Source organism: Leopardus geoffroyi, chromosome D3 (genome assembly GCF_018350155.1).
Source record: "Leopardus geoffroyi isolate Oge1 chromosome D3, O.geoffroyi_Oge1_pat1.0, whole genome shotgun sequence".
In the NCBI taxonomy this organism is placed as follows: domain Eukaryota; kingdom Metazoa; phylum Chordata; class Mammalia; order Carnivora; family Felidae; genus Leopardus; species Leopardus geoffroyi.
Genome location: NC_059339.1, coordinates 9651309 through 9667779, shown reverse-complemented (window position 1 = coordinate 9667779; position 16471 = coordinate 9651309). Strand labels below are relative to the sequence as shown.

At 39.7% G+C, this 16471-nt stretch overlaps 2 protein-coding genes across 7 annotated transcripts in view; one reads left to right on the top strand and one right to left on the bottom strand.

Moving 5' to 3' along the window:
• Window positions 1–7998, top strand: part of TMEM116 (transmembrane protein 116) — a 166131-nt gene extending 158133 nt beyond the window's left edge. The window contains exon 11 of the mRNA XM_045457007.1: window positions 7643–7998. Coding sequence (XP_045312963.1) covers window positions 7643–7693 — 51 coding nt within the window. The 3' untranslated portion in view covers window positions 7694–7998. The remainder of the gene's footprint in view (window positions 1–7642) is intronic.
• MAPKAPK5 (MAPK activated protein kinase 5) overlaps window positions 1–16047 on the bottom strand; it is a 42962-nt gene extending 26915 nt beyond the window's left edge. For 2 of the 6 annotated variants that reach the window (XM_045456996.1, XM_045456997.1), the window contains exons 1-3: window positions 15268–15793; window positions 3482–3555; window positions 2700–2775 (exon numbers count right to left, since the gene is read on the bottom strand). In XM_045456996.1, coding sequence (XP_045312952.1) covers window positions 2700–2775; window positions 3482–3555; window positions 15268–15303 — 186 coding nt within the window. In that variant the 5' untranslated portion in view covers window positions 15304–15793. Of the gene's footprint in view, window positions 1–145; window positions 255–1794; window positions 1893–2699; window positions 2776–3481; window positions 3556–15267; window positions 15848–15904 lie in introns of those variants that run through there. The other 4 variants (XM_045456995.1, XM_045456993.1, XM_045456992.1 and 1 more) reach the window with 4 other exon arrangements.
• Window positions 16048–16471: the final 424 nt, after the last annotated feature.

Genomic DNA, 16471 nt, shown 5'->3' with positions numbered 1-16471 from the left:
AAGCATCTTTTCTGATTACATAACAAAGCAGGCAATGAGAGATCAAATAGAGCTTTTCTTCAAGCTTTCTTTTATTCCCCCCAATGAAATTGTGCTTGTTAACCAACATTGTTGGCAGTTTGATTGGTACCCGGGGTTAACTTGCCTGCTTTGTTACTTGGCTGGCTTGCTTCTCTGTAAAGTGCCGGTGCTGGCTGATTCTGTGAAATAGCTCTCCCCCTTCCATCATCTCCATTACAATTAAGAGTCGAGCCCTGTTTGAAAGCATTTGATTTTGTTAAGTTAAAAAAAAAAAAAAAAGCCTGAAACATCAAGTAGCTAACCTAAAGATGCCTCATGTACCAAATGTGTAATAACTGCTTCCTAAGTCTGACCCGCCCACACCCCTCTAAGTGGACCCGTGTCACTACCAACTAGACACTATGAATAAGAAATAGACCACACCTAAAATTTTCAAAGCTAAAATGGGAGTAAAATAATTAAGTTTTGAAGACAATGATCCTTTTGAAGATATTGTACTTGTTATTACTAGATGTTAAAGAGGGGGTGATATATTAAGTGACATGTTTTGTATCATATTTAGGGCAGCTAGATGGAAAATGTTTCGAAAACAGAGTATGACTTTGTGTAGAACATGAATTTCAAGTCACTTGGCTGCTGTTGGGCCACCCTGGTAATTCACTCTCATTCTGTGTCTGTCTGTGTCTGTATCTATATCCGTGTCTCTCTCTCTCCACTCCTGTCCCCACTACACTAGTTTTCCATGTGACCCACAGCATACCCAGCAGGACAGCTGGACAAGGCTACACAGCTACTAAAAAAAAAAAGCAAAAATTCTTATGGTGTCAAAAAGAAAAAAAATCGGAATTCTGGTTACCATTCTTTGATATACATGCTTCCAGTTTCCATCCAAATGCTTTCACCAACAGAGCACAGTTGTAAGAAACAATCATTTGATTTCCCATTTGTTTTTACAAATCCATCTTCTTTGTCCACCCAGAAGACTCCTACCCATCCTCTTCAAGTCCTAGCCCCGACATAACCACTGTGTGAGACACCTTGTCTCCCTAGCCTACAGTTAGCAGCTCTCCTCTCCTTTATAAGCTCAAAGTATTTTGTGGATGCCTCTCCTTGGTGCCTATCATATTGCTATGATGACAGGTTTACATCTCAGTACCCCCAGTAGAAACCATACCTTATTTAACTTTGAATTCCCTGGAAGACACCTGGAATGCCACTCAATGGGTTTGCCAAATATTTGGCAGCTAAAAGAATAATGTTGATTTCTTCCTTTAAAAGCAATGTCAGACTAAGCAATAAGGGCTTTTTGCCATATCAACTTCAAAGACAGTGCCTAGTAATATTTGGTCCTCTTTCACTAATTTGAAATAGAATGTTTTAATTCCACATTACATACTTTTTTTTTTTTTTAAAGAGAAAGTAATCACAATAATCAGGGGGCCCCAGAGAGTAGGTGGGGCATAGATAAAACAAGACTGGCAATGAGTTGGTAACTGTTGAGTTTGCATGATGGGTACCTGGGGATTCACTGAATAATTCTGTCTGCTTTTACAAATGTTTGAAATTTTCCAAACTAAAAGGAGGAAAGAGGGAGGGAGGGAGGGAGGGAGGGAGGGAGGGAGGGAAGGAAGGAAGGAAGAAAGGAAGGAAGGAAGGAGGGATGGAGAGAAAGGGGGAGGGGGAGAGAGAGCACAAAAGAGAGGAAAACCCCACTACACCTTGGCCTACATGTGGAGAGGTAGATATGAGGAGATGACCCCTATGTAGTCTTACCTGGGGCTGGACTCATGAGGAAACTGTACACTGTTAGCAAACACTTCAATAATTTGAACTATATTTGGGTGTGTGGCACACATCATGTGCAGACGTACCTTAAAGAGAACAGAGATTCACCTCACCAACAAATTTACTTTCTGCTGCCCCATCTATTAGCAAATGAAAAATCTGGCAAATAACTCATTTTGTTTCAGAAATTATTCATACATCTCTAAGCAAAAGAGTATGTCCTCCATTGTACATATTCCTAACATGTCATCACAACATCTGGGTGATTTAAAACAAAGGTGTTTTTTTTAAAACTAGAAACACATCGTCACAGCCCTCCTACAGCACTTACAAGACACTATTCACCATTCTCCACTCTTCAGGGACCTTGTCCAATAAGTATAAGCTGAGGTAAATCTGAACAGTTCAGGGCACAAGAACTACATTAACTGAAAAAGAACAAGAGGGAGTTGAAAGGAAATAAGACTCTATCAGCCTTTGGCACTGATAGATATGGGACCACTTTAAAATGATAACATGAATAGGGAAAAGGGGTAAATATGGATATAAAATTCTTTGTGCATCTCTGTATTCTCTGCCTTACTTGTAAAAAGAATAATTCTTTTTTTTTTTTAATTTTTTTTTTCAACGTTTATTTATTTTTGGGACAGAGAGAGACAGAGCATGAACAGGGAAGGGGCAGAGAGAGAGGGAGACACAGAATCGGAAACAGGCTCCAGGCTCTGAGCCATCAGCCCAGAGCCCGACGCGGGGCTCGAACTCACCCGACCGCGAGATCGTGACCTGGCTGAAGTCGGACGCTTAACCGACTGCGCCACCCAGGCGCCCCGTAAAAAGAATAATTCTTAGGCACTTCCAATACTTAGGCAAATCAAGGCAACAAAGGGCCATACCTCATTTCTAGCTTTTGGACGATCAAAAAGAATTTTCAGTGCAAACCGTTCTTGAGTAGATTTCTTCACACAGACTCTAGATTTGGAGGAAAAAAATTCAATCAGAAATCATCTATTAACAGTGAAAACTAATTTAACAAGTTCTTTTAGAACTGTACTTTTTTTTTAATGTTTACTTATTTATTTTGAGAGAAAGAGAGCACGAGCAGGGGACAGGCAGAGAGAGAGGGAGAAAGAGAATCCCAAGCAGGCTCCACGCTGCCAGCACAGAGCCTGACACAGGGCTCAATCTCACAAAACATAAGATCATGACCTGAGCCGAAATCAAGAGTCAGACACCTAACTGACCGAGCCACTTGGGTGCCCCCTTAGAATTGTACTTCTAATCAAGAATATATCCAGATGCATCCAAATAAACTTGCCCCTAGGGCTAGCAGGTGGAGAGGCAGAAAAGCCATCTCACCCACCCTGCACAAGCCTCAGCTCCCGCGCCATGTGAAAGCAACCTGAGGATGGCCAAGGAAGGAATAATGGCCTCTGCTGGCTATAGGCGACTCTCAAGAGTAGCTCCACAACCTCAGTATCTTAAATGATTCTACATTACAGACCATGTGGCTCAATTAAATAGATTTCTAAATGGATGAGAAAAAGCCTAACATAAATACCTCCACTTGTTAAAGTTATTTCACAAATGTGGCACACTTGCTGTTTTTAATGGCCAATGTAGGTCAAATGGCCTTCTTCAGAGCAACTTTGCCATAGTTTGCATGTGGGTCTCTTACCTAACTGGACCACTAATTCCAGCTCCCAGCTTCTGAGTCCAATTGATATTGTATTCCTCTAAAATGGAGGTTTCCTATTAAAATAGAAAAGGGTGGGGGCAGAAAGTGATTCTCCAATTAAAAAGCTGAAAATTAAGCAGGGTGGACAACAGAAAACCTTATCACTCAACACCTCATCTTCTAAGAGAAACCGATAAGCAGAGCTTTGCATTCTTTTGGTTTTATAATTAGGTATTTTGTCTAAATGACTAAGTTAGGCACTGTTTTCCAGCAAAAGAGAAAGCAAACACATTAGGAGGAGAAGAAATTCTTCAGCTCATCTACAAGGTCAATTTGAGTAGATACGCAATGTTTTTTGGGGGGAGTGTGAAAGGAAGACATTCTTTCAAAATACTTCACTACTAAATATCACTTGCTAAAATGGTCAGGTACCTTTTCTGAGGTTCCAGAAAGACTGGTCTGATATATGCTTCCATGACCAGTGGCCTATACTCTTGAACAAGTTGGTCAAATTGTTGGAATAACAGTAAATTGTTATCTATTGAATAAATTGAGACTTAAAAGTTCAAATAAGGTAGTAGTGAGTAGTAAATTGATCTAATTTTCAATGGCATCATTTTGAATATAAAGATATTGTCATATTCATTGGGTAACTATATTTTTTTATAGTTTTCACTTGTTTTATTATACTTTTAATAGTTTTCAGTGGTTCCAGACATAGCCTCTATAGTTTTTATGGAATTCCTGTCTAATCACTATATGTTAAGCTTCTATTGCCATATGCTCAGGCAAGAAAGCCACATATTAAAGTTGTGGTAGACTAAAATTCATTTTTTAGGGTTCCAAAGGAAGAAAAGGAAACCAAATTCAGACCTTGAGAAATTGGGCTAAAACTCATGAGACATTCAAATTGTTTTGTTGCAATGAAAATCTAACAGACTCCCAATTCCCAGTATATGGGAACAGAATATCTGTCCATGTAACACACATTCATTGAGCAGTTGATATGTGCCAGACATTAGACTAAGTTCAGAGATGAAAATAGAGCTTCTGCCCAATTAATATGCAAGCATATAAAATAAGATTAGAATAGCCATCACCTCCACACGTCTTTGCAGCCCAGTTTTTTTTTTCTGCTCAGACTTTTTTTTTTTTTTTGATTACTAGTGAAGTAAAACTTTTATTTTTTTAAATTTTTTATAATATAATTTATTGTCAAACTGGTTTCCATACAACACCCAGTACTCATCCCAACAAGTGCCCTCCTCAATGCCCATCACCCACTTTCCCTTCTCCCCACAGCCCCCACCAACCCTCTGTTCTCAGTATCCAAGAGTCTCTTATGGTTTACCTCCCTCCCTCTCTGTTACTTTTTTCCCCGTTCCCCTCCCTCATGGTCTTCTGTTAAGTTTCTGAAGATCTGTATATGAGTGAAAACATATGGTATCTATCTTTCTCTGACTGACTTATTTCACTTAGCCTAATACCCTCCAGTTCCATTCACGTTGCCGCAAATGGCCAGATTTCATTCTTTCTCATTGCCAAGTAGTATTCCATTGTGTATATAAACCACATCTTCTTTATCCATTCGTCAGTTGATGGGACATTTAGGCTCTTCAACAAATTGTGCTGGGAAAACTGGGTATCCACATGCAAAAGAACAAAGTTGGACCCTTAACCCCATATACCAAAACTCAAAATAGATCAAAGAGCTTAATGTAAGACCTAAGAAAATAAAACTCTTAGGACACGAGTTTCATAACACTGTCTTTGGCAATGATTCCTTGGATAGGACATCAAAGAACAGGCAACAAAAGAAAAACTAGACAAGATGACTATGAAAATTGAAAATTTTGTGTATCAAAAAACACTATTAATAGAGTAAAAAGGCAACCCACATAATAGGAGAAAATATTTGCAGATCAAGTGTGTGATAAGGGATTACTATCCAGAATATAGAGAACACCTAAAACTCAACAAAAAAAACCAAACAACCTGATTCAAAAAATGGGCAAAGAATTTGAATAGACATTTTCCCAAAGATATAAAAACAGCCAATAAACACATGAAAAGATGCTCAGCATCACTAATCATGAAGAAAACGCAAATCAAAATTCAATCAGATACAACCTCACACCCATTAGGATAGCTACTATCAAAAAGAAAAAAAAAAGGCAAAAAACAAAACAAAACACAAAAACAGAAAATAACAAGTATTGGCAAAGATATGGAGAAACTGGAACCCTTATGCACTACTGATGGGAATGTACAATGGTACAACTACTGTGGAAAACAGTATGGTAGCTCCTCAAAAAAATTAAAACTAGAATTCCCATACGATCCAGCAAGTCAACTTCTGGGTATATACTCAAAAGAAATGAAAACAAGATCTTCAAGAGGTATTTGTACATCTATGTTTATAACAGTACTATTCACAATAGCTAAAATATGGAAGGGACCTAAATGTCCATATACATACAATGGAATATCATTCACCCTTAAAAAGTAAAAGAAAAGAAAGTCAGTAATATGCTACAATATGATAAACCTTGAAAATATTATGCTAAGAGAAATAAGTCAGTCACAAAAAGACAAATACTTTATGATTCCATTTTTCTGAGGTGCTCAGAGTAGTCAATATTATAGACAGAAAGTAGATGGATAGTTGGTAGAGTCTGGGGGGGAAGGAGACAGTTTCAGTTTTACAAGAGCAAAAGAATTATGGGGATGGATGGTGATGATAGCTGCACATTAGAACTGTATTTAATGCCAGTGAAGTGCACCTTAAAAATGGTTAAGATGGTAAATTTTATGTCTAATTTTAACACAATTTTTTAAATGGGGAAAAAAGTAAAAGGATGGAAAAAGATATACCATGAGTAACTACAAGAGAGCTGAAGTAGCTATACAGACAATAGACAAAATAGACTTTAAAACAAAAGATGTTGTGACAGTATGGTTGGAACTAGAATACATTTGCTAAGTGAAATAAGTTAGGCAGAGAGAGACAAATTCTCATGATTTCACTCATATGTGGAATTTAGGAAACACAACAGATAAAACACAGGGGAAGGGGAGGAAAAATAAGATAAAAACAGAGAAGGAGGCAAACCATAAGAGACTCTTAAGTACAGAGATCAAACTGAGGGTTGTTAGAGGGATGGTGGGTGGGGGATGAGATAAATGGGTAATGGGCATTAAGGAGGGCACTTGTTGGGTGTTATATGTAAGTGATGAATCACTGGGTTCTACTCCTAAGACCAATACTACTCTGTATGTTAACCAACTTTAATTTAAATAGATAGATAGATAGATAGATAGATCAAAAGATGTTAATAAAGAAAGAGAAGCACTTTTTATAATGATGAAAAGGTCAATTCAGATAGGATGATTATAAACATATATGCAGGCACCTAACAGTAGAATCCAAAAATACATGAAGCACAATTTGACAGAATATAAGAGGAAAATAGACAATTCAAAATAATAGTTGGAGATTCTAATACTGCCACTCTCAATAACAGAAAAGCTAGACAGAAAATCAGCAAGAAAAACTTGTAGTAGAAGATAACACTGTCAACCAATTTGACCTGACATCTACAGAACACAGCATCCTATTCTTCAGGATAAACCATATGCTAGATCATAAGTCTCCATAAATTTTTTTAAACTGAATATATAAAGTTCTTCAACCACAATGGAATTAAGCTATAAATCAACAAGGAAATGTGGGAAATTTCAAAAGTTCAAAAAAAAATTCAAAATTCAAAAAAGTTCAAAATTTACATAACACTTCTAAATAATCAATGGGTCAAAGAAGAAACAAGAAAAATTAGAAAAATTTTTTAAAAAAATATTTTGATCTGAATGAAAATAAAAACAATACAGTAGTCTTCCCTTGTCTGTGGAGGATACATTCCAAGACTCCCAGGGGATACCTGAAACCACAGGACAGTACCAAATCCTAATGTTTTTCCTCTACATACCTATGATAAAATTTAATAATTTAGTTATAATGTATATAGCTTAACATTATACATTATAATTTATAAATTAGGCACAGTAAGAGACTAACAATAATTAATAATCAAATAAAACAATTATAACAATATACTGTAATAAAAGTCATGTTAACGTGCTCTCTCTCTCTCTCTCTTTCAGAAAATATCGTATTCTACCGTACTCACCCTTCCTCTTGTTGTGATGATGTGAGATGATAAAGTGCCTGTATGATGAGATGAAGTGAGATGAATGACGGGAAGCATTGTGACAAAGCATTAGGCTACTACTGACCTTCTGATGATTCAAAAGGATTGTCTGCTTCCCGACCATGGTTGGCCACAGATAACTGAAACCATGGAAAGCAAAACCGTGGCTGTGAGGGGGCTATATGTATGCTAAAATTTATTATGTGCAGCTAAAGTGGTGTTTAGATGGAAATTTATAGCTATAAATCTCTACATAAGAAAGATCACAAATCAATAACCTAAGCTTCTATTTTGAAAAACTAGCAGGAATGGGGCGCCTGGGTGGCGCAGTCGGTTAAGCGTCCGACTTCAGCCAGGTCACGATCTCGCGGTCCGGGAGTTCGAGCCCCGCGTCAGGCTCTGGGCTGATGGCTCAGAGCCTGGAGCCTGTTTCCGATTCTGTGTGTCTCCCTCTCTCTCTGCCCCTCCCCCGTTCATGCTCTGTCTCTCTCTGTCCCAAAAATAAATAAACGTTGAAAAAAAAAAAATTAAAAAAAAAAAGAAAAAGAAAAACTAGCAGGAAAAAAATATATACTTGGGGTACCTGGATGGGTCAGTCTGTTGAACATCTGACTCGATATAGGCTCAGGTTGTGATCTCACAGTCATGGAATCAAGCCCCGTTGGGCTCTGCACTGAGTGGAGCCTGCTTGGGATTCTATTTCTTCATCTCTCTCTCTGCCCCTCCCCCCACACACACTTTTTCACCCTCTCTCAAAATAAATAAACTTATATATATAGTCAAAGCAAGCAAGCAGAAAGAAATAATAAAAATTAGAGCAGAAATCAATAAAACAGAAGACAGAAAATAGAGAAAAATCAATGAAAACCAATAGTTAATTCCTCAAGATATCAAAATTAACAAAACTTTATTTAGACTGAGAAGAAAAAAAACCCCACAAATGATTAATATTAGAAATCAAAGAGGAGGGGGTGCCTGGGTGGCTCAGTTGGTTGGCGTTCGATCCCCACATCAGGCTCTGTGCTGACAGCTCAGAGCCTGCTTCGGATTCTGTGTCTCCCTCTCTCTCTGCCCCTCCCCTGCTCATGCTCTGTATCTCTCTCAAAAATAAACATTAAAAAAAAAAAAAGAAATAGGAGACATCACAATCAACCTTACAGGAATCAAAGCATTATAAAGGATCACCATAAACAACTTTATGCCAGCAAATCAGACCACTAGATGAAATGGCCAAATTCCTAGAAAGACATAAATTACCAAAACTCACTCAAGAGGAGATAGAAAATCTGAATAAAACTATAACAAGAAACTGAATTAATAACAAAACAAAACAAAACAAAAAAGTCTTCCCACAAAGTAAAGGCTAGGCCCACATAGCTTCAGTGGTAAATTCTACCAAATCATTTAAAGCATGGTTTCTCAACCTCAGCATCACTGACACTATGAACCAATAGTTCTTCATTGTGAGGTTGTCCTGTGCATTGCTAAGATGTTCAGGAGCATTCCTGGCCTCTACCTGCTAGATACTACAAGCATCCCCTACCCACACTGAACAACTGTAATGTCTCCAGACACTGCCAAATGCCTCACAAAAGGCAAAAACTGCCCCCTACTTAATGAAATGATATCAAGCCTCTGCACAAACTCTTCCAGAAAACAGAGGAGGATATAACTTCCCAAACTCATTCGGAAGCAAGTATTTCTCTCATACCAAAGCTAGACAAAGGCATCACAAGAAAACTATAGGCCTTTATCTCTCATGAATAAAAATGCAAAAATCCTCAGCAAAATTAGCAAAGTGAATACAGAAACATGTAAGAATAACTTTACATCAGACTAGGTGAGGTTTATACCAAGAATGCAAAATTGGTTTAATATCTGAAACTCAATTAATGTTACTCAATTAATACACCATAGTAAGAATAAAGAACAAAAACTATATAATCAACTCAATAGGTGAAGAAAAAGAACTTAACAAAAATTCAACACCTAATCCTGATAAAAATTCTCGGCAAACAAGGAATAGAAGAAAACTCAATTGGACAAAGGATGTCTACAAAACCACTTACTTAGCAATAAGTCTTTAATGCTTTCCCCCTGAGATCAGGAACAAGGCAAGATGTCCACTTTTGCCACTTTCATTCAACACTGTACCTGAGGTTCTACCCACAGAATAAGGCAAGAAAACAAAATTAAGAGCATGCATCCTGTAAAGGAAGAAGTAAAACGGTATTTATTTGCTGAAGACATGATTTTTATATGTGGAAAATCCTAAAGAACCTACACACACAAAAAAAATCTAGAACTTAGCAAATGTGGTAAAGATGCAAAACACAATATCAAAATACAGAAATAAACTGCCTTTCTCTACACTAATGACAAACAATCCAAAAAATAAAATTTAACAATTCTTAACAGCATCATAAAGAATAAAATATTTAGGAATAAATTTGTTAAAAAGTGTAAGATTTATACACTGAAAACTACAAATACATCACCAAGAAAAATGGGAGAAGCCCTAATGAAATGGAGAGCTATACCATGTTCATGGATTAGAAGACAATATTGTTAAGATAGCAACTGTCCCCAAATTGACCTATAGATTCAGTGGAACCTCTATCAAAATCCCAGAACACGTTTTTGTAGAAATAAACAAGCTGATTCTAAAATTTATTTGGAAATACAAAGAACTTGAATAGCCAACTTAATTTTGAAAAAGAAAAATCAAATTGGCTCTCACACTACTCAATTTTGGAAATTTACTATAAAGCTTCAGTAATAAAGATGATACTGGTATGAGGACAGTCATATTGATCAATAGAACAAAACAGAGAATCCAGAAAAAAACTCACACACTATGATCAACTGATTCTCAAAAAAAGTACCAAAGTAATTCAATAGGCAAAAGACAGTGTTTTGAACAAACTGTCCTGGAACAACTGGATATCCATGTTAAAGATAAACAAAACCTTAGACCCTTATGTAACACCAAAGACAAAAGTTAACTCCAAGTGGATATCAGATCTAAATAAATAACTAAAAACTATAAAACTTCTAGAAGGAAATATAGTTGAAAAAATCTTATAACCTGAGACTAGGCAAAGATTTCTTAGCTATGACACCATAAGCACAATCCATCAAAGAAAAGAAAAAGAAAAAGAAAAAAGATACACTGGACTTCATCAAAGTTAAAACCATTAAAAAGTGAAAAGCCAAGACATATACTGGGAAAAAATATTTGCAGATCTATGTCTGATAAATCACTTTTATTCAGAGTTTATAAAGAACTCTTACAACTCAGTAATAAGACAAACAATTTAAAAATGGGCAAGGGGCTCTTGGGTGGTTCAGTCAGTTAAGCATCTGAATTCAGCTCAGGTCATGATCTCACAGCCCATGAGTTCAAGCCCCACATCAGGCTCTCTGCTGTCAGCACAGAGCCCACTTCAGATCCTCTGTCTCCCTCCCTCTACTCCTCCCCTGCTTGTGTGCTCTCACTCTCTCTCTCCCTCAAAAATAAACATTTTAAAAAATTAAAAATAAAATAAAAATGGGCAAAAGATTTTAATAGTTAAATAGGAAAAAAAAATACACGAATGGCAAACACGTGAAAAGATACTCAACAGCATTAGAATTAGGTTTTATTCAGAGTATAGGAAGAACCCTTGCAACTCAATAATAAGACAAATAACCCAATTTAAAAATGGGCAAATGATTTGAATAGACATTTCACCAGAAAAGATACACAAATGGCAAATAAACACATGAAAAGTTGTTCAACAATATGAGTCATTAGGGAAATGCACATTAAAACCACAATCAGATACTACTACAGAACCATTAGAATAGCTAAAATAGAAAGACTGACAATACCAAATATTTGTGAGGAGGGTAAAAACAAACAAAAAAGGCCCAAACCACTCAAATACTACCGGTGGGAATGAATATTGGTAAAGCTACTTTGGAAAAGTTTTGCAATTTCTTAAAAAGTTAAACATAAACTTACCATACGTAAAATTACCTAGTAATTCCATACCAAGGTATTTACCCAGAAGAAATTAAAACAAATGTTTACACAAAAACTTGCATGGGCAAGTTGTATTTATCATTTTGTTCATAATAGCTAAAATTCAAAAACAACCTAAATGCCCATCAACTGGGGATGAATAAACAATAAAGACTACTCAACAAGTAAAAAGAAATAAACTCAACGCATGCACTAACATGGATGAACCTTATAAGTATTTTAAGAAGCCAAACACATAACACTACACATTATATACAATTTCATTAATTTGGAATTTCTCAAGACAAAACAAGTGACAGAAAACAGATCAATGATCATCTGGAGTGGCAAGTGGGAGTAGAGTAGGACTACAGAGAGGCAAAAAGAACTTTCTGGGGGGGGATAGAAATACTCTAAAACTGGATTGTGATGACAGTTGCACAACTCTGTAAGTTTATTAACAATTCTTCAAGTATACACTTACACTGAGTTAATTTTATGGTATGTAAATTATACTGAAATTAAAAAAAAACATTTTTAAAACTAAGGAAATGAATTTTTACAAGTTCATCAAATATTAAGAACTCTTCCATATACAATAAAAGACATATATGCAAGACAATATCTAACCCCCAAATGCTCATTCTCCAGGTTTAGTTAAGTGCCATGGGAATAGTGAAGCCATAGGGCTATGGGAGAAGAGACAGAAATGAGAAGACAGAGGCTATGGTTGTTGCCTTGGCCGTATACTAATTATTCTGAAGAGTAATAAGATGAGATGTTAAAGTCTAATTGGACCGCTCTTAGGTAGTCAGGCAGAAGTTTAAGAGTCCAGGACAACAGCTTTTCCAGCTGAACTCTAGAGGTCTCAGTCCTCACCAATGAGGGACATCCTCAAGAAAGCAAAATAATGAATACAGCACAATGTTACAGACCAGAAGTTTTATTTATTGTGATGCTGGCTTGCTTCCAAGGGAGTATACCCTAGTCAGTACTGGAAGTCAGATCAGATATTTTCAACTCCACTTATTTGTACTGGTTGGACACAAATTAGTAGGAAGACTCATCAATGACCTATCAAGTACATGAAGAAAAGCTAAAATATTTTAAGAAAATTAACTTGGGCAATAGTGACCAAGAAATGGTAACTTTCTAAAACGACTGTTTATTTGCTATGAGCCAACATTCATCAAGTTCTTACTAAATGTTAGTTATTATTTTAAGCACATTTAGAAATATTTGCTCATCAAATCCTCACAAACCCTATGGAGTGTTTTTGTCTCATTTCTAGGAATGAGCAAACTCAGGGACAGAGAAGTAAAAGGATTTACTCAAGGACAGAGCTAATGAATGGCAAGGCTGAGGTTTTATGAGACTGACGTGCTACCTACTGCGCTAAGGAGGCACCTAAGGCTGATGTTTTAATCCATTAGTCTACATAAACTATTGTAACCACTATGTAACGTTGCCTCCCATTTATATATTTACCCACTAGAAGTCCCTCTTCTGTTAGAAACTCCACAGAGGTCCTCTTCTAGTCAAGGTCAAAGCCAAAGTGCTTACAATGGTCTACAAGTCCCTCTGAGCTCTAGCTTCCCATCACCTCTCTAAAACGTAATCCATGCTGGGGTGCCTGGGTGGCTGTCAGTTAAGTGTTCAACTTCGCCTCCAGTCATGATCTCACCGTTCGGTTCGTAGGTTCAAGCCCTGCATCTGGCTCTGCGCTGACAGCTCAGAGCCTGGAGCCTGTTTCAGATTCTGTGTCTCCCTCTCTTTCTGCCCCTCCCCTCTGTCTCCATCTCAAAAATAAGTAAACATTAAAAAAAAATAATAAATAAAACATAATGTATGTTGACCCAATGCATTCACCTTGCTTTTCCTGGATCACACAAGACTTGAACGTACCTCAGAGCCTTTTTATCTGCTGTTCCCACTGCCTGGAATATTCTTCCCCAAGACAGTGGAGGTTTGCTCCCTCATTGCCTTCAGAGCTCCACACAAATGTCACTTCCTCAGAGAGGCCTCTCCTGACTACTTTTCCTAATGTAGTACTCCCCACCCTTTTTATACTTAATTACAACCACCTGCAGTGTGTTGTGGGTTTTTTTTGTTTGTTTGTTTTTGTTTTTGTTTTTTTTACCTAACTCCACCATCTAGACTATAAACTGCATGAGAGACAGGGACATTTAGAAGTTTGGCTTTGTACCACTAGTGCCTAAGACAGCACCTGGCACAAAACAGACAAGACTTGAATTTAAAAATCTGCCACATATGCTCTGATTCACAACCCAGTCATAAAACTTGAGGTAACCATTCCTGACCCTGTACTAATAAAATCCAACCCCCTCCCACAAAAATGCAGTGTTTTAGAACATTTTTTGTGGTAAAATTTGATCTTCCTTAATGTGTATATTTTCATGCCTCCTTTAAAAGGTTAAGTTTCTTTGGAATGACTGATTTCTATAAACTTTACTACACCAAACCAAACCAAACCAAACAAAAACTGTTAGAAGTGTAACTTTATAAGTGTGTTCTGAAGGGGAAAATAACTCCAAGTTGCCAATGGATGCCTGTCCTTCAAGGGAAAATGAAATTCTTTTTTTTTTTTTTTTTTTTAGGTTTATTTTTTAGTAATCTCTACACCCAAGGTGGGGCGTGAACTCACAACCCCACGATCGAGAGTTGCACGCTCTTCCAACTGAGCCAGCCAGGCACCACAGAAAATGAAAATTCGTAAATGCTCTGACTTAATACTGCAATATAAGTAAATAATGCATATCAAACTTTAAGCTTCAGTGTTTACTTACACAAGACTAATTTCCAAGCTACAGCTAGATAATAACTTTCTAACTATTAGTACCTCAAAGTTTGCCTGTTTGTTTTGTGGTTTTTACAAAAACAAAGAGTAAAAAACAGATTTTTAAAAAACTTTTCATTTTATTTGGGTCATTTTAGAACACACATATTTGTTTTGTTGTTGTTGTTAACAGAGCAGTAAGTCACGGGACACCATTAGCTCTTCTTCAATAAATTAAACGCTGCCTAGGAGGGGAGGGAAGAGGAAAAAGAGAGGCAACCAACGCAAAAGAACAAGTATTTGCCAAAAGACGGATTTTGTAAGAAGGCGGACCACCTCCTTCTGAACCTGCAGGTTTCCAGGAGGCTGGTTTCAAACAATTCGAGAGCGATGGGTAAAGTCCAACTCTCCAAGTACTGTAGCAGATCATCCGGAAACAAATACTGGCGGCACTTGGGGGGTGATCGAAAGTGTAGTAGGGCCCCCTCCGTCCCACTCATATCAAGTATCTCCACGCCACTCACCTTCCGTTTTAGCTGAGCACAAATCACATCCCTGCTTTAACCAGAAAAGTCAGAGGGAGTCGGACATCCCTCCCTATACATACACAAACCATTCGCCCCAGGGCTGTAAAACGCAGTCCACGGAATCCGGGAAAATCGAAACCCGACAGTCGCTGGAATCTCTCGCTTCAAGTTCTCTCCGCTTTCTGAGGCTGAGCCCAGATGAATGCCACAGGGACAGAGCGGGGAGGAAGGGGGCATCTCCCCCTTACCTTGATGGCTTTCTCCATGTCGTTCTCCTCGGACATGCTCCGTGGGGTCTCTACGGCCGGGAGCGGCGGAGGCTGCGCAAGTGCCGGGTCCCACCGCAGCCGAGGGTGCGAGGAGCTCGGCGCTAGGGCCCCTGGGCCTCGGGGAGACCGGCAGCCGCCGCCCCCAGGGACCGGAGGGGATGAGGGCCCTGGCGCCGGCTCGGCTTCGGCGGGCGGCTCTAGGCTGGCGGCGGCGGCCCCCGGGGACAAGCCTTTGTGCTGGGCCCCGCGCGGACGCCTCCCGGCTTCATCCCCAGCCGGGGAGGCAGGCTCCCGGGGCAGGGCGAGGCGGGGAGGGTCCCCGTCCGGGGCGCTGTGCAGAGGCCTCGCGGGGCCGCCGATTAGGCCCGGGCTCGCCAGGTCCTAATGAGGAACCTGCGCCTCCGTCTCCGCCGCCGGCACCTCCGCGAAGCCAAGGCCGAGCCCGCCGCCGCCGCCGCTGCCGCTCCCGCTGCCGCTGCCGCTTCAGCGCCACACATCGCCGGGACACCCGCGCCGGGCAGCCCCGCCGGCCGCCCGCCCGCCGGCGCTGTGCCCCGCCTGAGCTCCGGGCCGCCCCTCCGGCCGCCCGACTCCGTGCCCCCACGGCTCCACGCACCCCTCGCCGACGTCCGCTGGGGTTTCCGAGCGCCCCCAAACCACGCAGCTGATTCGCAGGCGTCCGCCAGGGCCTCCCCAAGCAGCGCCACACTCGGGACAGGCCCCCGGGCCCTCCGCAACGCTGGCGCCGTGCTGATGACGTAATGGGTCGGGGGGGCCCCCCCCGACGGGGCGGGGCCATTGGTGTACACCACCTGATTCGAGCGGCGTTCGGGTTCTCTCTCTCCGCTCCCGGCGCCGGCCAGAAGGTTCGTCCCGCCGGTAACGGCCCGCGCGAAGGAGCCGGGAGTTTGGGCTCGTGATGAGCGAGAGGAAACAGAGGTCCCCGGCAGGTCCAGAGGTAAGAGAACACAGTTGTGTGTAATAACAGCAATAATAGTTGTATATTCGGAGGGTTAACTTCACGTAAAGCTCTTTTTCTCCATCAGTTTCTTTCTTCTTTACGAAGTAAGCATTTGACGCTGCGAGGTAAGTATGTTCTCACCCCCCGTTTGCAGATTAGGTAACTAAGTCTCAGAGAACCGAACTCACTTGCCATAGCTGAGACGTGGTCAGGTCAGAATTG